Below are 27,016 nucleotides of genomic sequence, written 5' to 3'. Positions count from 1 at the left end.
ATCATTTCTTCTATCAACACCACAAGACACTCTTTTTCTACATACAAGATACATAGGATTCCAAGTGGGAGACAGTTGTTGATCGATTCTTTGGCAGCCATAGTGCTTCAAAACTAATGGAGGTTAGAGGTCCTGACAGCTAAAAAAGGTGGTCTTTGCCTGTTCCTTCAAAAATAATGTTTCTACATCAACCAATCCAGGATAGTGAGAAATAAAATCCAGGAGCTACAGTCAGGCATAAAGAACTTCGGAAGACTGTGAGACCTCCAGTTCTCGGATTTCTGAAAACCCTATGGAAGTGGATACTCCCTTTCATAACAGCTTTCCTAGTCATCCTCCTGGCGTTAGTATTTGCTCCCTGCCTCATTAATCTTGTTTCTACAGTCCTTCAACGACAAACACAACCAATGTCTAACCAAACTATTAATCAGCTCCTGTTACAGGATTACCAGCCACTGTCCGCAGAAGAGCCGCTGTCCACAAAGGAACCTGATGGGAATGCTTACCAAGTAGACCCCGAGGGTGAAAGCCAGCTACCCCCCAAAAGTAACAACGCCCCTAGACAACAGTAAGCAGCTTAAGAGACACAACGCCCTCATTCCCTTTCCGCTATCAGCTTCTCCCTTCCTTTTTCTTTCCTTCTCTTTATAATAACAAGAAAGGAGGTATGTTGGCATCAGGACCTTCCATACCTATGACATGACATAGGCGACAGCTTGACCTGCAGACCTCTTGCTAAGACAACAGGCACCATATTCCCAGAATCCACCTGGATCACCTCCCAACTTTACCTGTGTTATGTCATTTTTCCATATAAATAAGAGGAACGCCCCTCCCTCTCTCTCTCTTTCTCTCTCTCTCTCTCTTTCTCTCTCTCTCTCTTTCTCTCTCTCTCTCTTCCCCTCTTCTCTTTCTACTGTCACGTTCCCTCCCCCCAACAAACCTCTTACACACGGAACTCTTTGGGCCCAGTGTGCTGTGTTCAGATGCAAGCCACCATTTTAGCACATCAAGCACCAACACAGCCTATTCTCCAGTTGTTCTCATCCCCTCCTATCTTTGCTTTCTCCAAATAGTGCTAGCTATTTGCGAACTGTAGCCCATTTGTCTCTGAATAACTTTTTGAGAGGGAGACGATCTTGCTATGTAGCTTCCAATGCACATCCTGCTCCACAGCACACCTGCCGCGTCCTCCCACGTGAAGGAATTGCAGACATGCACTCCTCCCCTTGCTCAATTCTAACATGTTTCTCAACTTCTTTAGCTCTGCCTAGAGCCCAGAATCCCGGACAAAGCCCTAATTCTCTGTTACTCACCCTATGTAACACCCCTGCAAGCCTGAAGGAAGACATTCTCAGATTTCATTTGTCGCAGTTTAACTTCTTTTTTCCACAACCCTCCTTGATTCTTGACCTCCCCTGTCATATCCCAAAATAACTCTAGCCACTAAAAGTTCCCAGAACCTTATCCATGGAGGAGCTCCTGAGGGCAGCTATTAATTGGCTATTTCTCTGCCACAAGGGGGAGCCAGATCTCAACAGTGAGATCCTTGGCTGAAGGCACCTGGAGACCGGACCTGGGATGAATCCCGGTCCCTTTGATTTATCAAAACCGGTGACAGCTTCAGCCTAAAGCAGTGCAGCCAACTTTCTACTATTGGTTGGGTTCTACCACCAAAGGGTGCCCAGTCCCCCCTCCCCCCCCGAGTTCCTTATACTCTTTCTTGCAAGCATGGGGAGAGGATGTAGCCAACTTCCCTGCTCACTGGTCTCTGGGTGGGTGTAGCATTCATCCTAGTCCCCAAGGATCTTGTCTAATTTGCCTTGTCTTTCTCTCTCGAATGACGTCTGGAACACCGCTTCTCTCTAGCTGGGAGTACCTGAAGCCCCTGCTTTCCTTGATTGTGTGTAGTGAGTCTGATTAATGATTTTTTGCAAGGTTGGGTTCAAAACAAGACATTTAGTTTTATTCCTAAGATCAGAAGATGCCAGTAAAAATGGAAATGATCCAGCTGAGAACAGGACTCTTCCTCAATTCTGGGCTGTTAGTGCCCCACCCACCAGAACTGAGTCTGTCCTGCAACGTGTATTACTGGCACAAGTCCCCTCAGAAGTGGATGGAGACTTTTCCATGGTCACAGAAACATGAATTCAGGACACCACAGGGTCTCCAAAGGCTTGGATGCTGCGTTTCTGACCCGGCCCAGAGAGGGCACTCCTAACAACCTCACAGACTGAAGAAGCTGCAGCCAGGCGTTCCTTAGCCTCAGTGATGGAGCACCTGAGTAGGAGACTCAGCAAGGCTGTGGGGATCACCTGTGGGAAGGAGCAGGGAGAGCTGAAGAAAAGATTCGGATATTCCAGGAAGAACCCTGGAGTGGCTAGAGAATTGGGCACAGGGGTTAGGTTGGAAGCAAGTATAGGTGGTTGTTACCCAGACTAGAAAGAGGTGGGGGTCAAGAGCTGAGAAAAGCCTCCACCGAAGTTGGAAAACTCCTGTGCAAAGAGCCCTTCTCTTGCTCTTTCTTGATACCTCTCAGAAGCACAACAGAAGGCCCCTTGTTGGTATCTTTTTTGCTTCTGTAGCTTCTGTCACAGTCGTGCCTCCTCACCCCACCCCTACTCCGTCCAAACAAGCCTCCAAATGGGAGCTCCGAGTAGCAGGGTATCTCTGAGCTTTGTAAACTCGGTGTCACACAAAGTTCCGAAGATGCTTAAGATTCTCAGAAAGAGTTTGTTGACCAGCCAGCCGGGGAAGGGTACCTTTTCCTTCTCGTGGGCAACCTGGACATGGCAGGAGATGGGGGCCGCAAGGACATCATTCGACAGCGGTTGAGGGAAATGTATCACTTGAAGAAGGCTCTCAATGCAGCGAGCCTTGGACTGTCCTGAGAACCTCTGAGGAAGAAGCAATGAGGTAGATGCCTAGGAGAACTGAACATAGTGTCACAGGAAAGGACAGGGCATGAGAGAGTGGGGGCTGCAATCCTGAACACTGGCTGAAGACACTGTTCCTTCTGGCAGTATCAAAATCACGAGTTGTAAAGAAAAACTGGGTTTTAAGGAGTTGGAGGTAAACCATCACCTGCCCATAATGAATGGGAAATTGGTGAGATTTACAACTGAGTCCCAACAACCCCACAGGTCAATGATCAAGGAATAGCAACCTTCAAGGCCATCCACCATGCTCTCTGGCCAGCAGCCGTTCTCGCCCCTCTCTGGCATTAGCCCCTTTCTTTTCCTCTGGATAACTGTTAGTCTCCATTCTGGGGGCCATAAGATATAATCAAGCCCAACTCACATCCCATCCCAAAGTCAATTTGACAACACTCAAAGCAGGTGGACAGAGCACCCTTTCCCATGAAGGACAGTGATTGGGTCAAGGTTGTGCACATGACCCAAGACAAGCCAATAGGAGCCCTCTGCCAGGCACTCCTTAAGTCACGAGGGACAGAGAGACTCCTTCCCACTGGGGATGCTAATTGCCAGAATGTTAGACTAGCTAACTTTAACTTAGAGAGATACAAGTTGGGTTTCTTTTTTGCTTTATTTATTTTTTTTTTCTTTGTTTTGAGACAGATTTTCTCTGTGTAGTTCTGGCTGTCCTGGAGTTCAGAGATCTGCCTGTCTCTGCCTCTGGAGTTGAGATTAAAGGTGTGCACCACCACCACTTCTGTTGTATCCTTGAAACTTAAAGAAATCACCTGGCAGTTATAGTTTCACAGTCATGTATGGGTCAGGGGCATAGAGGTCCTTGTACTCACCCAAAGGCACTCAGGAAACCAGGATTGTTAACCATGCATCTTTATCTCCTCAATGAGGAAATAAAGATCAAATTCCTGCATTCCATCCAGAAAGTAGATAGTGGATTTTTTTAACAACCTGGTGACCATTTGCTGTCTGTGGAGGTTGACCTCCCTCACCATTTGATATAGAGACAGACCTCACCCAAATTCCCCAGAATGTTTATCCCAGACTCCTCCCTCCCTAGACTATTACCATCCTTAGGGAAGATGTCACATGTAGGTAATAGCCTACTGACCTCTGTGCTCAGAGACCACACTAGATTCTAGGCCCTTTAGCTATAGAACCCAGCCTCGTAGTCACAAGCACTTTGTAGAAGAGTTTCTATGTAGTCACACCTTAAGTTTTGTTGTGGACCTGGAATTGGACTGATTGGATTGATTATTGCCTGGAAACCTTTTCCAAAACTGTACTGTGTTTTAAATGTGCCCACAGTGAACCACTTGGCTTTAGACTCCCTGAAGTCTGACCCAGTTTGATACTGTCAACATACACTGGGTTTGCATTCTCATCTATTCCCATGGTCTGCTTCCCTATATGACCCCTGCAGGGACCCCTCAGTGTACCTGTGTGTGAATGCATGCAGACCAGAGGTTATGCCCGAGAAAGATGTGAGAAAATAGCCCTGGGCCTAAACCCTCCCTGAGTTTGCAAAAATACTTTCTGTGGCCATCTAGGTTTGGGGCCTCCCATCACACTCTGACCTGCAACATGGCCAGTGCCCGCCAGAAGAGTTTGGAGTTGGCGATGCGGAGGTCCAGCATGTGGTTCTGTAGGATCTTCCCCAGCAGCACATGGGCCCCAGTACTCACTGTATTCAACACCCACTTGGTGCTTAACTCACGCTGGAACTTCTAAAATGCAAACACACAGGAACATGGGAAGTTAGAGGCTGGGAAAAGACTCGGGATGAGAGAGTCGCCTGTGGTAATAAATCAGACACCAAAATGCAGATCATTTTTTGTTTGATGTGACCAGGCTTTAACAATCTTTTTGACTTTTTGTTCTATTCTTGTGAGGGCTAAACTTAACCCAGAAGCCCCAGTTGCCCAAGGTCAGATTACTTCTGAAATGCTAGAGCTGTTTTTGTAAGATAACAAGACACCTGTTTTCACTTCAGTAAACAAGACTGCTTGCCACAACTGCTTAGGATGTGCTTGATCACAGGTAGGTGGCAGGTGTGTAGGCAGGAAGTACATCAGAACGTGTGCTTGCCCCTGATTGGAAGAAGGCAGGATGTACAGAGCCACATGAGTTTGGCCTTTATAAGCACCGATTAATGTAACTCCAGGACACCTCTGGCAGCCCAGGGTATAGACAGAGCTAGAGTCCACCCTCCTGGCCGGTATTTAATAACTATTGCTTTGCTTAGACAGTCGTGGCCTTGATCTTTCTCCTAGACATTTTCAGGTTTAACATTCTACTTTATTTTTAAAAACAAGCTATTGTGTTTTAACACGGATGCGTGTATGTGTCTTTGTACCACATGCATGTTGTGAACTTGGAGGCCAGAAGAGGGCGCCAGATTATTTGGAGGTGGGTACTGACAGTTGTCCTCTGCCATGTGCACGCTTGCAGTTAAACCTGGGTCTTCTGGAAGAGCAAGAAGTGCTCATAACTGCTAGGGCATCACTCCAGCCCCCAGATTCTTATTTGACTCTTGGGGGATCCATAGATCCTATGATGTGGGAGGAGGAAATTACTGGGCACTTATCTACTAGTCACTCTGAAGGCAGAAGTGGTGCCTGATTCTCTTCCAGAGTCTCAGTCCTTCTGACAGTATGAAATTGTCATGAAAACCCTTAGAAGAGTATACGCTAGAAACGTGTTTGTTCATCTTTAAATGATTGTCTTTCTATTGTGTTTGTGTGTGTGTGCCTGTGGGACACAGAATGGCCGTGGACATAAGAGGACAACCAATCCGTTCAGTCTCTCCTTCTACCACTTAGGTCCTAGGGATTGAACTCAGATCATCATAAGATTTGGTAGCAAGCACCTTTACTCACTGAACCATTTTACCTCCCCGGCCTTTTGTTGTTGGTTTTTTTTTTTTTTTTGTTTTTGTTTTGTTTTGTTTTGTTTTCTGTTTGGTTTTGGGGTTTTGGGTTTTTTTGAGACAGAGGCTCACTGTGTGATCCAGTCTGGTCTCAGCCTCCCAAGTGCTGGGATTATAAGTATGCAGCAACACACCTAGATATACAAAGTCTATTAATATCATCATTATCATCATCATTACATGAATGGCAGGGATTGAACTTGATTTCCAGGCTCCTGCAGCAAGCGTTTTACCACTGAGCCATCTCACTGGCCCTTTACTGAAATGTTTAACAAGTACAAGACATGGATTGTTTGGTGCTTTGTCATCTAGGACAAAGGAGTGCCAGTTGAGGAATCGTTTTTCATCAGATTGAACTGTAGGCATGTCTGTGGGGCATGTTCTTGATTAATGATTGACATGAAAGGCTCCTCCTGTGTCAAGTGCCATCCCTGAGCAGGCAGTTCTGGGGCATAGAAGAAAGCAAATTTTGCAGACCATGGAGAGCAAGCCAGTGACCTGAATTCTCTTTGGCTTCTGCTTTAGTTTCTGTCCTGGCATCCTCACTGATGGAGTTTGAACTGTGAGTTGTGAGATTTGGTAAACACTTCTCTCTGATGCTGCTATGGTTATGGTGTTTTATCACAGCAATAGAAACCCTAACAGACAGATGCTACATGCCATTTATCACACTGCCTGTACGAAAGAAGTCAATTAAATCTGAATACTATTATTAGCCATTTATCCCATTAAGTATCACTAACAAAGTTGAAGTTTACATGATTGAATTTAAAGTTCAGGTAAAAAAAAATACATCTGCAATTATAGCTAAGAAAGTCCTTAATATTTAATGGAGGGCTGCACTTTCCAAATATTACCATGCCATAGTGCTCTATAATTAAGCTCATAGCAATAGCACATCAACAGATGAGTGGAACTAAACAGAAGATCCAGAATGTGTCCAGTGGCAATGGCACACACCTTTAATACCAGCATTTTGGAGGAAGCAGTAAGCAGATCTCTGAGTTCAAACCCAGCCTGGTTTACAGAGCAAATTCCAAGACAGCCAGGGCTACAAAGTTGTGGTGAAAGAAAGAAAGAAAGAAAGAAAGAAAGAAAGAAAGAAAGAAAGGAAGGAAGAAAGAAAGAGCCAGAATGCTTCTCACATTACAAAAATACATGCAAATTCACTGTATTATTATGAACCAGTGCACACAGATCTTGAGTATATGGCACACATAACATCTCAAGTCACTCAAGCTAGACTTAAAAATGAAACGGAGGCAACTGTTGTGGCTGTTTGAAGAGAATGACCCCAGAGACGCATATATCTGAATGTGGAACTGTTTGGGAAGGATTAGAAGGCGTGGCTTTGTTGGAGGAGATGTGTCCCTGTGAGTAGTATGGGCTTTGAGGTTTCAAAAGTCCACACCATTCCTAGTTAACTCTCTCTGTTTTTTAGTTGTTTCAACGTGTAATCTCTCAGCTACTTGTCCAACACCATGCCAGCCTGCCTGTTGCCATGCTCCATACTGTGATGGTCATGGACTCACCCTCTGAAACTGTAAACAGGCCTCCAATTGAATGCTGTCTTTTATAAGTTGCCTCAGTCAGAGCAATAGTAAATTAAATAAGGAAATTAGATAGCTGCTTGGGAAAATATAAATGGGTTCATGCCTTACTGCATACACAAGAGTAAACAAAATTCCTAAGAAACACACAGGTGCCATACCAGCCTCGGTGTGGGCAGTGTTCTGTACTTCAAACCCAAATGGTAACAAAGACTTAACAAATTCAACCTCAGACAAATTAAAGCAGACTTTGTTTTTTGCAGATTAAAGCCAAAAGAATATATTTACAACATATATGAGAAGTAGAACACTAATAGGTTTATAAAGAACTGAAGGTCAAGGTTCAGAAAAGATTTAAAAATCTGTTAGACAAAGGAGCAAAAGCTCGATGGTGGCTGACATAAGTATCCCAGCACTCTGGAGGCAGAAAGGATCATCATGGATTTGACACTCGTGGATTTACACAGGAAGTTGCTGGACAAGTGAGAGAAGGAGTGAAGCAGGAGGGGACGCAAAAGAGAGCAGGGAGGGGGTATAGGAGAGCAGAGGGACAGAGGGGAACTCTGCTTCTCACATAATAGAGATAGAGGCTGGGGTGTGGCTCAGTAGCAGAGCATTTGCCTAGTGTATGCGAAGACCTGGGTGCTATTCCACTGCTTCAAAATGTCAATATATACTGTAACATCCGTGAAAATTACACAGGAATTGAATGGCTCACTGATCAAAGTGAAAAAATCCAGAAGCTAGACAAAAGTCTCAGGGAGGCCACCTGATCAGAGGAGAAGGGGAGGGAGAAGGATTGGAGGAAGGGGAATGGGGGGGGGGCAGTGAGGGGATGTAAAGTGAATAAGGTAAAAAAAAATAAATTAAATTAAATTTTTTTTTTTTTTTTTTGGTTTTTCGAGACAGGGTTTCTCTGTGTAGTCCTGGCTGTCCTGGAACTCACTCTGTAGACCAGGCTGGCCTCGAACTCAGAAATCCGCCTGCCTCTGCCTCCCAAGTGCTGGGATTAAAGGCGTGCGCCACCACGCCCGGCTAAATTAAATTTTTAAAAAAGGAAATAAAAAACCTTTACTTTCCTGACATAGTAGCAGCGACACACATAAAAGAAAAATCAATAGATACAGCTTCACATTATTATCAATATGTCATTAATTTAAACCTCTGAGATACATTTAATATAGTTATACATTTTAGGATTTTAGAGTTATTACAAAAAACGTGAGAATTATTGATTTTCCAGCAATCTTAATGGCTTTAACAGACATCTTCATCTGCTAGGGGCGTATTCGTCATTAGGACCTTATTGCTTATGAAGTGCTTGATCTAAGTAATTTTTGTTTGAATTGGAGTAAATATGTACAATGTTGCAATTTCTATGCTCTGTAACCTTCCCCCCTCAGCCTGAAATCAGGCTGATCAGGCTTGACTGTTATCACCAGGAGATCATCGGGGGTGGAGCCTGCCACCCTATCGTTCTGCCACTCCCACTGCTGCTACCTGCCACCTAGCTGTTCCAGAGTATTCACGGAGTCATCTGCAGCTGGACTCCGAAGATGATTTGGCGGGAATGGGCCCCTCCCCCTTCTTTATAACCCCGTGTTTCCGAATATTAATATTGAGCTTTGATCAGGACCTTGTCTTAGCTCCATTCTTTCTCTCGTCTGTCTAGTTCCCTCTCTTTCAGCCCGAGTCTGCCACTTCAGCCATATCCCGTTCCTTTCAAGCTGCTGGACTGCCCGCTACAATGCTCTTTAAAATAAATTAGCACCTGCTAAAACCTGAAGGATAAGGGTTGCTTTGAATTTACAATGGAAAAAAAAAAAAGTCCTTGGGAAGCTGCATGGAGCCAGCAGCCTCTAAACTGCAGCTACGACAAAGGAAAGCGGGGCAGAGCCTATGGAAGAAAACTGAACAGGGACAGTGGCATTGCCCTTTGACAAGGATCTAACATTTCTCAGTATTTATCTCAAAGAAACACGTGGATGCATACATTCACATTGCATCTCTATTGCCAATAGCAAAAATGTTGAAAATAAGCCAATGTCCCAAATAAGAGAAGGTAAACTAGCACACTGGTGCATGCACAGTGAAGAAGAGATCTGGGCTCTGCCGTGATCTTAGTGATATTCAGAAGATGCTAAGCAAAGCACATGAGATGTAAATTGTCTGCCACCCTTTGCCCAGAAATAAGGAGTAGTTTTTCTTTGTTTGTTTATTTTTTCTGTTTTTTTATTTTGTTTTTTGTTTTTTTGTTTTTTTTAAAAAAAAGCCCAACACTGGAAGTATGTTTAAGTATGGCTATAACCAGGCCCGAGGAAGCCAACTTGAACAAGCTCTGATTCTGAGACTTACAATGAAAAATAAGTAGTAAGAGAATATATTCAACTCCATCCAGTAGGGGTGGGGCTGTCTCTGACTCTTTTCCTCTACTGAGCTGCCTTGTCTGGCTTTAATATGAGGACATGTGCCTAGTCTTATTGTAACTTGCTGTGCTGTGTTTGGTTCACACCCCTGGATGGCCTGCCCTTTTCTGAAGGGAAACAGACGAGGAATGGATCTGGTGGAGGGGGGAGGAACTGGATGGAGAAGAGGAAGGGGAAACTAAGGTTGGGATGCAATATATAAGGAAAGAATTTTTTAAATGTTAGCTTAAAAGAGAGAAGAGAGAGAGAGAGAGAGAGAAAGAGAGAGAGAAGAGAGAGAATGTATTATGGGAAACTGTGCATGTTGGAACAAGCCTTTGGTTCCAGCCTTCAGGAGGCAGAGGTGGACAGATCTCTGTGAGTCTGAGGCCAGCATGATCTACAAAGTGAATTCCAGGGCCGCCAAGGTGACCTAGAGAATCCCTGTCTCAAAAAAAGTTGGTGTCAAGGGACAGGGAATAAAGGGTAAGTAAAGAGGGGCTGAAGAGATGGCTGAGTGTGAAGAGCTCCTGCCCCTCCCCTCTGCCTCTAGATCTGAGCTAGAGTCCCAGCACCCACACTGGGAGGTCCACAATCACCTGCAACTTCAGTTCCAGGAGATCCAATGCCCTCCGCTGGCCCACAGCACTGCACACGCATGGTGTACATTCAGACAAGCAGGCACACACATGCATACATATAAAAAATAAAATGAAAATGAAATAAAAATGTAAAAATATATTAGAATACATCTAAGCCATGCACAGTGGTGAATGTCTGTTATCCCAGTATTATGGAGGCCAAGGTAGGAGGGTTATGAGTTCAAGGCCAGTCTGGGCTTTATAATAATTCTAGTCCAGCTATGCTATATTGAAACCCTGTCTAAAAAACATAAAACTAAGCATTTAACCACAAAAGAAAATTCATGAGTCCATAATGACATTAAACAAATACGGTTGGAGTGGGGAGTGAATCAGAAGCTCCTTAGCGGGGAGGGAACGCCAGTTAATGAATGTTTAAGAGGAAGAGAGCTAGAAATAGAAAACCACCAGTTGAGAGTCACCGAGGGGGAAACTGAGTCAAGCAGAAATCAGCAGCACGTGCAGAAACAGTGGGTATGGACCACTGGGTGACAGGATGTGGAGAGACATCAGCCATCACCAAAACTGAATGCCCCCCACTTCCCGTAGCCTCGCGAAGAAAGAGACACACATGGCAGGTGACTCCTGATGTGACATACTAGTCTCCTCCAAAAGGAATAAAAACCTTAAACTTGAACATGAGGAAAAGATAACACAGCACCTTTATACATTCTGGAACTGTGAGGTACATTCCGGGGAAAGATTTGCCTGAACTTCTAAAAATGTCCGTGTCATGAGAGACAAGGAAAAAAGAAAAAGACTGAAGATAAGGAAGAGGGCAGAGACCTGGTGACTATGGTTGGTAGGTTCTCCTTGATTGGGTTCAAGATCTGGAAAATAAAAACAACTTCCCAGGGATAACTCAGGAAATTTAGGTAATGGTATCAGGTTTACTGTCAGTCCCAGAGTGGATAATTATATCATACTTATAGTGGCAAATGTCTTTGCCCTTAAGGGACATATTCTAAAGTAATTGGTGTGAAGTTTTGGTTTTGGGTTTTTTGTTTGGTTCTTTTTTGGGGGAACAGGATCTCATGTAACCCAGAGTGACCTTGGATTCCTTATGTAGCTAGGGATGGCCTTGAACTCTTCCTGATCCTGCTTTTGCCTCTAGATGTTGGGATTACAGGATGTGCCACTCTGCCTGGCATAGTGTGAAGTATAAGACAGCCTCACTTATCAGTCCTGTGCTCTAGGGAAAAGAAAGGGATGAAGGAAATGTGACAGAGAAGGACCAATGAATAGGACACAATGTTTCAAATGAAGAGTGAAGACCATTATGGTATCAAAAATATTCTACAATTAAAGTAACAAGTCTGAGCTGGGTGTTGTCAACTTGACACAAACCAGAGTTGTGTGGGAACAGCCTCCATCACACTGTCAGTAGAACATTTTCCTAGTTGGTGATTGATGTGTGGGGCCTAGCCCACTCTGGGTGGTACCATCCCTGAGCAAGCGGTCGTGGGTTGTATAAGAAAGCAAGCTGAGGGCTAGTGAGATTGTTCAGTGGGTAGAGGTGCTGACAACTTAAAGTCAATCCCCTGGGTCCACAAGGTAGAAGAGAGCCCACTCCTTCAATACACACACACACACACACACACACACACACACTAAGAAAATGTAAAGAGCCAGGCGTGGTGGCACAGGCCTTTAATCCCAGCACTCGAGAGGTAGAGGCAGGCAGATTTCTGAGTTCAAGGCCAGCCTGGTCTAGGTCTACAAAGTGAGTTCCAGGACATCCAGGGCTATACAGAGAAACCCTGTCTTGAAAAACCAAAAAAAGAAAGAAAGAAAGAAAGAAAGAAAGAAAGAAAGAAAGAAAGAAAGAAAGAAAGAAAGAAAGAAAGAAAGAAAGAAAGAAAGAAAATGTAAAAAGAAGGGAAACTAAGCAAGCCGTGGAGAATAAGCCAGGAAGCAGCTTTCCTCCATGGTCCCTGCTTCTGCACCTGCTTCCTGCTTCAGCTCCTGTCCTGACTCTCTGAAATGATGGACTGTAAAGTGTCAGATGGAATAAACTTTCCTTTCCAAGCTGGTTATGGTCAGGGTTTTATCTCGGCAGCAGACGACAAAATAGGACAAAGTCCAATGGAAATTTTGTCGACCACTGCTGCTTGACAAAGTTCCAGCATGTGGGTATCACAAATCACAGATCCCCAGCATCCTTTAACTTTCATTTTGATGATTCTTGCTATGCATTATGGGAGTTTCCTTATGCCTTTTCCTTTGGGAAATTTTGTATGGGCTTTGGTAAAAGATATGAATGGATACAATAGCAGTCTTGTGAAACAAAGTAAATCTTTGGAAACAAATCTCTGCCACCGTGAACTCATATAGCATAACTCTGTCTACTCCGGCACAAGAATCACCTTTGTGTCCCCCTGTTTGCACCAAGAACAGAGAAGCTGCAGATTCGTTAACTGAAAGATGGTGCCAGAAACTCTTACATACATCTGGTCCTAACGATGAAAGCACAAAGACTAGAGAAACAATGTGCCCAGGTTCACAGGATGAGTGGCAAGACCAGGTACGACCCACAAGAAGCAGATTCTGTTAAGAAGCTAGACTGTCTTGATCCCACTCTGACATACACAGCAGCACACATTGAAGGAATTAGTATGTTAAGGCACAATGGAAAAAGTGTAAGATGTCAGACCTTCCCTTTGGGGAGCTCATGAGGAGAACAGACCTATACTGTAAGACCAAGGCACATAGGAACACAATTAGAAAAAGGCTCAATGCTTATTATGCTTCCTGGTGCAAACACTGCTTCATGCCCCTGGAGGGATGCAAATTGCTCTCATGGATTTGTTTCCCAGGACTGGATGTCTGGTGCCTGCTGACCACAAAGCAGGAGGAGGTGCAAAGGGCACATGCTGGGGTTGCTGAACCTTAGAGAACAATGGGGACTTAGATGCTTGCTGAACTTATTGCCTTTGCTACAAAGAAAAATAAAGTTGATAACTTCATTCATTCTGGATATTAAAAAATAGGAGTAAATTAGGTTAACAACAATCTGTGAAAAGATCATATATTTCTTGTTATCATTAAGTCTGCTTTCAAGATAGCTAGTGGCTAAGCGATTATCCAATCATAGACTGAAAAAGGTGTGTTAATTTGTTCAATAAACACCAGCTCTCCTGATTCATCCTCAGATAATGTCAGTCCCTTCTCTCCCCGACTCCACACCTCTTCTTTGGGACCTGAACCCCATTGGAGCCAGACTCCAGCAGAAACCTTCTTTCAGACAATTTCATGTGGAGAGATGAAACCAGTTCCAAGTGAAAGATTAAAAAACACCAAGGAAAAAAACCTAATAGATTGGACAAAAATCTAAATAACATGTCACTAAATTAAAAGCCGAAGTAGGGGCCAAGGAAATGGCAAAACTGAACAAAGACACTTTATGAGATTGCTATGAGAACTGAGATAAAAGACATAGAATATTCACCAGGCTATAAAGGGCTGTATTTGTAATAGAGATCATGATTGTATAAGTGTGGAGAAGAATGTAATATGGAGAGCCAAGACAATATAAAGTTAATCAGAAGATTTCTCAAAAAACAGGCATGGTCAGAGGAAACTGTGAATGTGAGAAGCATGCCAAAAGTAGAGACGTAACATTGAAACACAGAAACAGTATGTAGAACAAAAGTCAAAGGAGAGTGGACCTCCCACTGGGGAGAGACATTTCTGTAAGAGCTCTAGGTTCCATGAGACCTTGTGTTAGCTCTGTCTGGTTAAGTCTAGAAGCTTCCAAAAAGAAGCAGTTTGAATAAGGATGAAAGACCACACCTCTCCCAGACCCCTTCTGGCCCCTGCTTCTGCCCTGTAGAGGGTAGACAGGTTGTGTGTGAGAACAGTAAAGCACAGAGATATAAGTTTGTTTTCTTTCTTGGGCCACACAGCAGAGCTAGGCTGACACCTAGATTTCCCAGTGTGCTTTCCACACCAAACTGCAAAGTAGATACAAACTGCTCAGCATTTATGTGATTCCTATCAGTGTGACTCCTGGATTATAATTTCACTATTGAGGGAGAACTCCATCGGGGTAATACCTGAATTATGTTCAGCACAGTGTACCATGCAAAAGAAAGGGTCTCAAAATCTTTTGGGTGGTGATAACGACTTCAGTGTCAACAATAAACCTATCCCCCAAAACCCAATGAGTGTGTAACCACAGGTGGCCTGTCTTGCCCTTCCTGTATATTCCTAGACAGAACTGAACCCTGTTGCCTTGGCAACTCTCTTTAGAGACCTGACAAATCCAGTATTTGCCAGCTTGGGGAAGGAAGAAGACTAAACAAATGTTCAGGCTTTCCCCATCCATTAGATTTGGGGGCTTTGGACTCCTCCCCTTCTTAGGAAACATTTCCTTCTCATCCCCACCTACCTGAACGTAGCTCCCTTCATAATCGAAGAAAAGAAGTGGCCACGTGATGCTGATGAGCGAGGGAAAGAGCTTCTTTAGAGGAGCCTGAGGAGAACGAGATGAACAGTGTGGTTTGTTCAAGAAGGCCTGGCTGCACCACACCAGGTCTGCTCCCCAGTGCCAGACTCACTGGCAAGGACTGCCCCACTGTGCTGTGCACCAGGGCCTGGATGTTCCGACTCTTCTCCCTCACCCTTTCTGCCAGGGCCTGTACTTCTGTGAGGTTATCTGGATAGGATAGGAGACATGGTAGTTAAAAGACTGGGCTAGGAAATGGTTCTTCCTGTCACCCTGGGGTCCTGCCAGGACACTCATTTAGTCTCTCTGTGCTGGATAGTTAGTTTTATGTCAACTTGACACAAGCAAGAATCACTTGGGGAAAAGAAACTTCTAGTGAGAAAATGCCCCCACTAGACCAGTCTGTGGTCAAGCCTGTGGTGTGGTCAAGCCTGTGGTGCACTTTATTGATTAACTGATGGACCCTGCTCACAGTGGGTTGGTGCCACCCCTGGGCTGGTGGTCCTGAGTGACATAAGAGAGTAGACTGGCAAGCCATGGAGAATAACAGTAAGTTGCACTTGCCCATGGCTTCTGCTTAGGTTCATGCCCTAACTTCCTTCAGTGATAGACTTACACACTGTAAGATGAAAGAAACCCCTTCTTCCCCAAATTGCTTTTGGTTATGGTGTCTTTATCATGACAGTAGAATACCCTAAGATATCCTCCCTCTGACAAGGCACCCTGAGACTAGGAAAAATGGCAGTTCCTCTAAACCAACCCCACTGTTCCTATCCTCCTACTCACCATCCAGGGTAAAAATGAAGACCACAGTGTCAATTTCCGTAAGGGATGGCAGAACAGAAGTCAGGAAGTCATCCTGAGAGAAGGTGAACTGGGGACCCTGGGACAGGAGAAGATGGGAGAGTTCCTCCCAGCAGGATATTCAAGAGCAGATATTTGAAGACTAAAGGGGACCTTAGGGGACAGCTAATACAGCCCTTCTGGTTTTAGTTGAAGAGAATTGAGGTTCAAAATGGTAGCATTTTGCCAAAGATGATGTGGCAGGTGAGTGAATTAAAGCCATGCAAACCCAGAGCCTTCCATACCCCACTGCTTCCGATCTCCATATCCTCTGACCAGTCCTTCCTGGGATTGATTATCCCCTCATGTTCCCCCACCTCCCTGCCCCACTCCCCTACTGCCCTCTCCACATCAGTGAATTCCACAACTTCCCAAGTCCCATCCTCTTCCAACCTGATTGCTGAGCTCGTTCTTCTGGTTAAACATGTCATTGTGGTCACCAATAAGAAAGCCACGGATATCTCGGAAATCTGAGAAATTTAAGATCAGAGAGAAAAGAATGGGGGACTTTAGAAGAAAGAAAGGCTCTAGACTTCAAGGGCTGTGATGATGTCAGAAAGTGGGATATGGGGTGAGTGACAATCTATGAGAGAGACTATTATAAGCACTGGAATGGGAACAGAGAGCTCAAGGACCCACATGAAATTTGATGCTTCGAATGAAAGAAGTATTCGATGGAAGCGCCTCCTTATGTAGGACGGATAGACACTGGGGAATCTCAGGGGTCTGCAGAAAAATGTTTTAATAGTGGACCAATTGGCTGGGTACTTGGAATCGGGAGCACATAAGGACTCAGGACTCACCAGCACCAAAAGTGTGGATACACTCTACTCCATCCATAATGGCGATGATACCGAGGGTCTGCCAGCCAACCAAGTGCACGTGGCCTTTCTTCTCCAGGCTGAGAATGAGTCAGAGACAGGGCCATGATCACCATGAAAGAAGGTGACAGAGAAACACAGAAGTAAACAACCAAGACCTCCCATCACGTGGCCCCATCTTACTCCTGCCATGTTAACACACTCTCGATGTCCCCTACAAATGCACAGCCACATACCTGATGCCAACTTGCTTCGTCAGAGTGGCAATTTTGGAACTTTGACTGTAGGTTACCTGATGAGCCCGCTCGAATGTCCTCAGGATTTCCAGAAGGCATCTAGAAGAAAACTCATTAGCTCCCAGAGAGGATCTGCTGCTTCGCCCAAAAAAAGCCTAGGTCCTCCTACTCACACCTAAGACAAGTCAAAACTCCCATTCAAAAAAAAAAAAAAAAAAAAAAAAAAAAAAAAGCTTTGCTAGTCCCTGTTAGAGAGACATGGGGAAAGAAAGAGGGATAAAGATACCCAGACTGCCTTTCATAAGAGCAGAAAGGGTTCTATTTTAAAATGGCTTCATTGGGAAATAAAGAAAAGCCAAAAAGAGGGTGGGTCTGAGCATTCTGAAGCTAGGCTGAAAGCCCCAGTAAGGGAAGGAAGTTACAGCAAGACAGGTTCTAACCTGCATGAATGACCTAGGCCATTCTCAAGTCAAAGAACTCTTAAAAGCTTGCCTCTGAAATCAGAGCCTGCCACCTCATCTATGGAAGGCTCTGGGTTTGCATGGCTTTAATTCACTCACCTGCCACATCATCTTTGGCAAAATGCTACCATTTTGAACCTCAATTCTCTTCAACTAAAACCTCATCCTCTGCTTGGATCTGATTCCCCACTTGTCTGTTTCCTCCTTACCTTTGAGAGGACACAACACCCTGGTCCACAGTCTTATGGGCTGCTAGTAGCAGGGTTTCCAGTAGAATCTTGGTGGCGCTTCCACCTTTCATTCGGGAAGAGCCACTGAGTCCCTCGGGCTAAGGAGGCAACAACACTAGGAGGAATTGGTAGAAAGAGGACAACCCAGGACTCTACCAGTTCACCAGTTCATGACCCCCCCCTAAGCATAGAGTGGTGCTAGTAATCTTTGGGTGTGGAGTGTGATTGGTGATTCCTAGGTATGAGTGTGCTTGGTGGCCCCCACTAGATGTTCACTGTGGTTAATGATCTCTGAGTACATCTTTTACTGGTGGTCTTGAAGGTGTTGCTAGAGTGTGCTTAACTGAAAGGAGAAGAGAAAGAAAGGGCAACCCCTGACCATCTTCATGGCGTACTCAAGACTCTCTAGGAGGAAGCCAGTGACAAGGTCTCATCTCAGTTGGGTCAAAGGTTTTCAGAGAATACTCTTCTTTCTGAGAACCTTCTCCGCCATGTGTTATGGTAGTTTGTTGTTCCTAAATGCCAAGTTTCCCATGCTTTATATAGACACATGGAGCAGACACAAAATGGTACAGATTTATAACACAGTACATCAAACAAAGACTGCAGCAAAGATAATGGCATGACCAGTTATTAAAAACAGCAGACTGGGAGCTGGAGAGATGGCTCAGTGGTTAGCAATGCTTTACTGCTCTGGCAGAGGATCTGAGTTCTGTTCCCAGCACCCACATCTGGAAGCTCACAGTTGCCTGTAACTCAACTCCAGAGGAATTGATGCCCACTTCTGGCCTCTATGGGTACCTGAACTCACATGTACACATACGCACTCACCTAAGAATAACTTTAAAATAAATCTTTAAAGAAACAAACAAACCTGAAAGCCAACCAGTACATGAGGAGGAGAGAGACAGGAAACAAAAACAAGCTATACACTACAGAATTTCCCTTCCTCTCTCATATGAAGATCAAGAGGAAGGTCTCAGATGTATCCACTACTGACAAAGGGAGGCAAGAGGCAAAAGTTTTGGTTAGGGAAAAAGTAGGGCTAGATGGTTCTAGTGAGATGTGTGCAGAAGACTCAGATGAGAATAGAGAATAGGGATTTTGAAGCTAAGAAGGCCTGCAGTGGTGTGCAGAGGATATCATAAAGCATAGGAGTGAGACTTTTTAGGAACAGTTCCTAAAACCCTAGTTGGCATTTGAATCTCTAAAAGACTGAATGGGACCTAGCCGTGGCTAGTCAAGGCTGTCTATGCATACCTGGTAAAAGAGCTCCTCTAAACAAGACTGTTCTAGATCACAGAAGTGCTTCCTAGTTACTGATCTGAGAAACAAGGTTGAAATAAAGATTAAAGAAAAACATCCTGAGATGAGAAAGTAAAAGAAAAAATAGGACTTCTTTGAAAATGCTCGAGCTGACATGAAACACCTTGCGGATTTTCAAAGGTTCCCTGTATGTGACAAGCGGTTCCTATACGCTTGAAGAGGTGGGTAGAGAAAGGAGTCTGGCCCTACCCCAATGGCAGGATTAAGCACAAAGGCTTCCTGTTTCTCCTGCATCTTCTGCATCCGCTCTGCCACTTGTCGGAATGTTGATCTCCAGTCTTCAATGGGATCATTTCTGAGGTCCAGAGAAAGACAGAGGAAGAAGGACTGTGTGAATCTGAAGAAAAGACCTCAGCTAGTGGTTAGGTTCAGTGAGCGAGTGGAGTCAGTGGTCAACTACATCACAGAGAAATGTGCTTTGAGCACATGGGGATTGTGTGTCCCTGAACTCTAAGGATTGGGTTAATAATACCTTCAGCAAAGAAAGCCCACATCAAAGCCAACATCCAAGCTTAATGTTCTAGCTAGAAGTCAAACATCAAAACTACTGTGGTGGTGCACGCCTTTGATCCCAGCACTTGGGAAGCAGAGGCAGGCAGATTTCTGAGTTTGAGGCCAACCTGATCTGCAGAGTGAGTTACAGGACAGCCAGGGCTACACAGAGAAACCCTGTCTCAAAAAGTAAAACAAAGCCCTACCATCTTATATTCCATCTTAGAGTCCTTTGGAACCCCCTTCCCACTCTTGGAAACACATCTAAAACTCTCTCCAAACAGTGACCCTCACTACCTGAGGGAAGCATAGTGGCCCCTAATAAGGTATAAACTTTATACTATTAGCTGTAGCATCTGTTGATAAATAATCCACAATAAATTAACCATATTAAAGCCAGTAGTTAATGAGACAAGAGAGCCGGTACGAGCTTACTTGCATAGCTACAAATTGTGGAATCTCAGAAAATGAGAATCTTCTCAAGTGGGTGAATATGTGAATTTCTCAATGTGGCAGGACTTCGAAGACTGAGCTCACACATTCACTGCCCTTTAACATCCCACCCCTGACAGGATTTCATTCCTTTTGAAGTATTTGTTTTATTTTATTTACTTTGTTTTATTTTACTTGTGTGTGTATGTGTACGAGTTAATGTGTGTGTGCGTGCATGTATGCAGCTCTACACGCATATGTGTGTGGAAGTCAGAGGCCAACCCCAGTTATATTCTTTAGTTGCTCTCCACCTTGTTTTTTGAGGCAAGGCCACTCCCTAACCTTATCCTGACTGGCCAGCAAGCCCAAGGATCCAGCTGCCTCTGCTTCCCAGCTCTGAGACAACAGGCACATGGCTACCCCTTCTTGAATAGTTTTTATAGAATATTTTAAAAATATTATGTATTTATTATTATTTAGACGAGTACACTGTAGCTGTCTTCAGACACACCAGAAGAGGGAGTCAGATCTCATTACGGATGGTTGTGAGCCACCATGTGGTTGCTGGGAACTGAATTTAAGACCTTTCAGAAGAGCAATCAGTGCTCTTAACTGCTGAGCCATCTCTCCAGCCCTTTATAGAATATTTTACTGAAATTTTTATATGAATCCTGAGGCATTTTATATGAATCCTTTTACCTATTTCATACCTATTGTGTAAAGTGCCTCCCATGCCTATTGTCACGCTAATTTCCAATGCTTCCTAGAGACCAGAGAGGGAGGGAAAACACTGTGCAGTAAAATCAGAATTCCCAGACTTGACTTCGTTGAACATCAAAACCTCCCCGGGGAGTTCTGTTTTGCAGCAAACACCCACTTCTGGAAGCACACACACTCTGAGGTTCAGCCTCTGCAGGTGTGCATCAGAACCCCAAACTGCATTTTTATAAAGCTTCCAAGACAGTTTTGAAGATGAGCCAAGACAGGGAGCCACCACTTTAAGGAACAACTGGAAGATCTCCACGCCCACATTGTTTGAAAGTCTTCATTTCACTTAGTCACAGGGCCTGAAATTAGCACGCGCTGCTGCAGCTATATTTTGGGTGAAGAAGAGTCCTCCATGAAAAACATCAGGGTTAAGAGTATCGCAGACTCATTTACACATTAGTATGAGTTACACTACAAGCCTGGAATCTGGGACTTGGAAGAGTATCTCCAAAAGAACCAAGCTCCTTCGCTGCAATCCCCCATGGACAGGGTGCCATCAGGTGATCCAACCCAATGGCTTATTTAGCAGAGTTCCTCAAACCTAGCTGTGCATCACAATCGCCAGGGACACTTTAACAAAATAGACATCTCATGGTCTTATCCCAAATGGAACTATACCTGCACACTACTCGTCAGCTATGTGAAGTGTTAAGATCAGACCAAGTGGCCATTTGGATAGGGAATAAGAAGGAGGTTTGGAATATGGTGATTCATGCCTAAAATCTCAGCAAAGGCAGAAAAAGGAAGGTTACAGTTTGAGGCTAGCCTGGGCTACCTAGCAAGACTTTGTCTCTCTCCCCACAAAAGAAGGTGGTTCTGTAGCACAGGGCTTCAGGGTGGGAAGAGGGGCAGATGTGAGGAGCCAGAGAGAAGCCTAAGGGAGCCTGGAATGATGAAGGAAAGAACATGAAATAGGAGGCAGGGAAGGGGAGCGGGTGGTTTCTTGGGACCCACTACTTCTCTGAAAAGATGCTCAGAGCTCACCCCAGATAAAATAGACTCTCCTGACAGTTATTTTTTTCTTTTCTTTCTTTCTCTTTTTATTTTTTCTAGTTCTTGTCTCTCTACCTCTCCGATCCCTGTTTGAATCTGTGCAAGCTTGTGTTTTATGTGGCTTTTGAGGCTTGTTTTTGTACTTTTTTTTTTAAGGTGGGTTTTTTTTTTTTTTTTTGGTTTTTGTTTTTTTTTTTAAGACAGGGTTTCTTTATGTAGCCCTGGCTGTCCTTGAACTTGCTCTGTTGACCAGGCTAGCCTCAATCTCAGAGATTATACTACGGACTTTAACATGTCCCTTTCCCAGTCTTCCTAGGCCTAGTCAGTCTTAGAGAAGCCTCACCTGGCCATGCTCACCGGATTGAAGCCAACCAGGACCGGCAAGAAGACAGCTGTGTTATCCATGCAGTAGTCCATCTGGCCTGCCACAAAGGGCGCCTGAGAGTAGCAAGAAAGGAAGGGAGCTCCTCTGAGTGTTTCCCAAGACCCGCACGGAACCTGCCTCAGCTTGCTTGCTTGCTAGACATAGATTCCTCAACCAAGACTTAGTTAATCCACCACCAGCTGGTGGTGCAAACCTTTAATCCCAGCACTTGGGAGGCAGAGACAGATGGTTTTCCGTGAGTTCAAGGCCAGTCTGGTCTACAGAGCAAGTTCCAGGACAGCCAGGATCACAGAGAGAAACCCTATCTCAAACAAACAAACAAAACAAATTTGAAAATTTTTTTCAAACAAAATGCAAATTTGAAAAGCAGAGAGTACTTTAACAAGTTCTCCCCCACAAAAAAACTACTTTTTCTTTGAGCTACGACTTCCTTATATAGTCCATGCTGGCCTTGGACACACAGCCATCCTCCTGCCTCTCCCTCCTGGGTGCTGATATTATAACTATCACCAAGCTAGTGCTACATTTTTCTTCTGTTCTCTCACAGAAATCTCCCAAATGGTAAGGTTTGAGAACTACTGACTCAATTGTAAGCTCCTTGTGGTCAGTCTCCTGTTTTATCTCATGGTACAACTGGTGGGATCTAATTCTCTGCACCCTAAACTCTAAGAATGAAAACTGCTGTGAGTGATAGGAACCCCAGCCAAGTGGTTCTCATACAAACATGCTGAGGATCTTGTTAAAATGCAGACTGACACACTGGCACCTGAGATCCTATACTCCCAACCAGGCAGAATTGATGCGGATATTGCTGGTGGGGACGAGAGAAGTCAGGGGCCAGACTCTTGTCTGAAGAGCCAGAGAGAAAATACTTCAGGCTTTGTGGGCCCTGTGATCTCTGTTCAACTACTTAAGCCCAGCACAAAAGAGGCCATGAGTTCTGAGTAAGCACAAAGGTTGCATGCCAGTAAAACTACCCACAAATTCAGGCAGCTGGCTACACGGACTGCCAGAGTAGCTTGCTGACTCCTGGACTGGTCTGTCCATCTTGACTGTTGACATTGAATTACACAGCAGTCACCCACCTCATCACCTAGCATCCACCATCCATTGACAGCCTAGTCCTACCCGCTTCATCCTAGTAAACCCGACCCACTCCTCCTGACCTCACACTTACAGAGAGTCCCACGGAAATGCCTATAACGACCACTCTCTTTTTCCCAGCAGCCACCTAGGAATGAAGGGGGTGCATTAGGGTCTCCAGGGTACAAATCTAGTGTGTGAGAAAATCAGGACCAGAGCAGGAGCCAGCAGGCCTTGGCTGAAGGTTGGGGGTTTTCTAACCCTATGTAAAGGGTATCTCCAGGTAAGTAGTAACAGGAGACACAGACCTTCTTCAGCTCCTCGATTCCGTGTAGGGCGCTATCTTCTGTCCGTTCCCGAGAGGCTACAACAGACCTAAGGGTGCAAACTCAGCCGAGGTCAGTGGTATTAGGTAAGGAGCAGATACCTACTGGTGGTTAGGAAACGCACACTAAGAGAAAGGAATGGAGGAAAGCTATCATTGAACAGTACCTACTGTTTATCAGGCACTGTGATAGGCATGACACACAATAAACATCTGTGACAGGGCCAGATACAATACCACAAGGGATGATGGAGACTAAGGCAGGTTCAATATAATCCTTGACTAAATTCATTCAAATTAAGCCTCTAAAGACATTTGGGGGCTGGAGAGATGGCTCAGCAGTTAAGAGCACTGATTGTTCCTCCAAAGGTACTGAGTTCAATTTCCAGCAACCACATGGTGGCTCACAATCATCTGTAATGGGATCCAATGCCCTTTTCTGGTATGTCTGAAGACAGCTACAGTATACTTATATACAATTAAAAACAAAACAAAACAAAAACATTCAGGCCATGAGTACAGGTCGGGGTAACTTACCTGTCACCCCCTGCAATGAGGTATGTGTAAAGAGGTTTTTGTCCCAGACCTTTCATCAGCTGGTTGAAAGACACCTGTCCAGGAGGAGAGAATATGCCGACAGAGTGATTAAAAAGGACATAACACGGGTTCTCCGTTCCTAGAGGATCAAGGTGCATAATGGTCTTCTTAGGCCAATGCTTAACCCTAACTTATTTGGAGTCTACCACTTAAAGATGCGACTTGGAAATGATTACGTAGTGATGCACAAGATGTGAGGATGTTAACAAGAGAGTGCCGGGGCTCTAGTGGGGCCAGAGAAATCTGACTCCATCCTGGGCTCCAGGTTTTGGAGAGGAAGTGGGGAGAGAATACATCTATTGAGTGACCTTATTTCAGATGAGCCTTTTAGTTCTGGAGGCTATCCCCAGGCGGAGACGGGAGAAGCCGGGAATTAAGGTACTCACAGACATGAGGAATGCCATACGACCAGAGGTGCCCCCTCCACTCAGCACTACCAGGCCCCCATCTGGCTCCTGAGGATGGAAAGAAGCCCAGGTCAGAGGAAGACTTGGAACGCCTTCTTCTTCTCCTCATCATAACATAGGCCATGTGAGGTAGCAAAAAGAAGAGAGATCTGGAGGAAGAAACCCTCTTGACCATCTTCTCTGACTAAGCTACTCATCAAAATTCCAGAAGGGATTTGAGAGCAGCTTTGTCAATTAACTAAAAGTAAATAAGCAAAGCAGTGGTGCCAGCCAGCAGTTATTAGCTGGGTACATCCAAGCAAGTGACTACAATCAGCCTCTCTTTGTGTTCTGGTCTGGAAAGAGAATTAAAAAAAAAAAAGATAATAATGCCAACTTTACCAGGTTTTGTGGATGTATAGAGTGTGGAAGTGCATTGCTGAGGATGGAGAGATGGCTCCACCATTAACACACTGACTGCCCTTTCAGAGGACCCTTGTTTGATTCCCAGAACCCCATGGCAGCTCACACTGTAATCCTCTCCTGCCTTCCAAGGGCACCAGGTACACATGTGGTACACAGACATACATGCAGCCAAAGCAGCCATAAACATTTAAAAAATAATAATATTTTCCAAAGGAAATGCACTGCTGCTGATAAAGTATTATCCGTCTGGTAGCTGTCATAACTATTATCAGTGACTGAAACAACAAAAAAATATCCAAAGGGAAGACTGAAAGAATAAAGAACTGAGATTTATACAAACAAGAAGTGGAGACCCGGGAAGGAGGAAGTCGGAGGGAACAGAAGTGTTTGATGGATGAGAAGCAGGTGGAGAAATTGTACCTTCAGAACTTCCTGGACCTTGCCAGCCACTTGCAGCATGGTGCTCAGAACCGACTCACTGTACAGTCGCTGTAAAGAGTGGGCAGGAATCAGGATGGAGAAAGGGGGTAGAGGTGAGAGAAAGGCAGTGAGATGACTCAGTGAGTTAAGAGGATTGTGGCCAAGTCTGATGATCTGAGTTTAATCCCAGGGACCCACATGGTGGAAGGACAGACTGATCCCCAAAAGTTGTCCTCTGACTTCCACACATCTCCTCATGGAACAAATCCTTCCACATCACAAAACAGATAAATAAATTTTAAAAATGGGAATGGGGAAGGGAGGAAGAAATGGAAGATGATGGATTGAGATTGAAGGAGAGGGATCAGGATTTCCTGTATCAGGAGGGTAGAGGTGGAAGTGGGTGGCCTGCTTGACATCTTTGTTTGCAGTGTCTGGGATTTGACTGTGGGTCACCTGGTAGGTGGGCATGATTTGCCCCTCCTCCTGGAATATCTCAGCATCACACTGCCCCAGCAGTTGAACAATTTTCTCTGCATCTGCTTTGTCCAAGTTCCGGGTCAGTGGGTTGGACTTCTCTGTGATTGGCACAGCTGCTTCATACCCTGACAACTAGAGAGACGGGGACACAAGGGTAGGGACAGAAAGCCAAAGTCTGCCTTATGCCTGCTGGACTGGAGGTGGGAGTGGCAGTAGGCCCAGTGTTTGGCTTAGATTCACAAACTTCACACACACCGACTTGTGCACATACATGCACACATACAGGCACACACCATTCACATACTAAAAACTTAGTCTTCATGTGATGTCCTTAGCCTTCCTGTCCGATTCCACAGAAAGGAAGATCATAAGGGAAGATAAGGGGAAAGGGGCCTATCACGGTAAGTGTGCCTGCAATTCAGGCATTTGGACAGTGAAGCTGCAACAAAGGGATCAGGAGTTCAAGGCTATCCTCAGATACATAGCAAGTTTGAGGTCAGCCTGGGCTAGACCATGTAGCAAAAGAGAAGAAAAAAAAAAAAAAAAAAAAAACAAAAAAACAGAAGAAGAGGAAGGGAGTAGAAGTCCAGAGCTGAGGCCAGTCCAAACTTAACAGTATTTTAGGAATCAGAAGAGAAGGCTGAAATTGAGAAAGAACCTTACCTCCCATTCCCCAGGCTCAGGGGTCTCGATCACATGCTGATACCGCTTGGTGCTTGGCATGGTCCCACACTGCAGACTCTCCAACCCGCCTGCCTCTGCACTCACACAATCTCTTCTGGCCCCAATAATTTGCTTCCAGTTGGCAGGGTCTTATCTGAGCCATGGAGATGATTAACCTAAGAACCCTGCCTCTCAAAACACCACCCCCTACGCCCCTCTCTTCAACACCCGTTCTTGTCACCGGGCCTTCCAGCCCTCACAGGAGCTCTTTTGAGGGTCCTCTTTGCGTATACTCTGGCTTGCCAGCCTCTGGCCCTTGGAGAAGAGGACCAGAAGTTCTTTGCTTTTGCCCTTCAGGCACAGTGCCCTTAGGAAGGCTGGAAACCTGGATGTGCAGAACACCCAGGTCAGAAAGAATCCCTGAACAAATCTGTGGCCCAAATGCCTCCAAAGGCCAGAGATCAGGGTCAGTAGAAGTCAGAGGACTCAGGTCATGGCTTGATCACATGTCAGCGTGCAGTCCTTCCCTGCCCCACTGGCTCATTTTATCTGCTCCTCTCTGAAAGAAAAGCAATAGAAGCTTCTAGAGCCCAGGTGTGCGAACACTGAACTGGATATCACAGAGGGGATTTCACAGAAATAGAAATACGGCCAAGAACAACGAGGACCAAGAAATTGCCCTAAATACAGCAGTCCCTATTTCTCCTGACCCACTTTCTCCCAAATGGCAGACATCATTGGATACAT

General features: G+C 44.9%; 1 protein-coding gene across 2 annotated transcripts; it reads right to left on the bottom strand.

Moving 5' to 3' along the window:
• Positions 1-1,939: 1,939 nt before the first annotated feature.
• Positions 1,940-26,674, bottom strand: Gckr (glucokinase regulator). Of its 2 annotated transcripts, XM_021162281.3 has the most exons (19): positions 26,270-26,674; positions 25,583-25,738; positions 25,127-25,195; positions 24,281-24,349; positions 23,835-23,908; positions 23,281-23,347; positions 23,067-23,120; positions 21,848-21,942; positions 19,009-19,114; positions 17,473-17,591; positions 16,803-16,901; positions 16,549-16,646; positions 16,139-16,215; positions 15,689-15,785; positions 15,015-15,112; positions 14,846-14,929; positions 4,508-4,657; positions 2,763-2,897; positions 1,940-2,315 (listed from the first exon to the last, which is right to left on the bottom strand). In XM_021162281.3, the coding sequence occupies exons 1-19, from the start codon at positions 26,327-26,329 to the stop codon at positions 2,151-2,153; spliced, it is 1,872 nt and encodes a 623-aa protein (XP_021017940.1). In that variant the 5' UTR covers positions 26,330-26,674; the 3' UTR covers positions 1,940-2,150. The 2 variants fall into 2 exon arrangements, with proteins under 2 accessions (XP_021017940.1, XP_029333276.1); XM_029477416.2 differs by lacking the exon at positions 23,067-23,120.
• Positions 26,675-27,016: the final 342 nt, after the last annotated feature.

Source organism: Mus caroli, unplaced genomic scaffold (genome assembly GCF_978045245.1).
Source record: "Mus caroli unplaced genomic scaffold, Mus_caroli_1 scaffold_4, whole genome shotgun sequence".
NCBI lineage: Eukaryota > Metazoa > Chordata > Mammalia > Rodentia > Muridae > Mus > Mus caroli.
This window is presented reverse-complemented; position numbering and strand designations above follow the sequence as displayed.

Excerpts from the sequence above, each read along its gene's own strand:
- Gckr (XM_021162281.3), bottom strand. The coding sequence starts at position 26,329 with ATGCCAAGCACCAAGCGGTATCAGCATGTGATCGAGACCCCTGAGCCT. Across the intron at positions 23,121-23,280 it reads GAATCGAGGAGCTGAAGAAG|GTGGCTGCTGGGAAAAAGAG; the intron begins GTCTGTGTCTCC and ends CTTCATTCCTAG. Across the intron at positions 2,316-2,762 it reads TTGCCCACGAGAAGGAAAAG|GTGATCCCCACAGCCTTGCT; the intron begins GTACCCTTCCCC and ends TCCTTCCCACAG.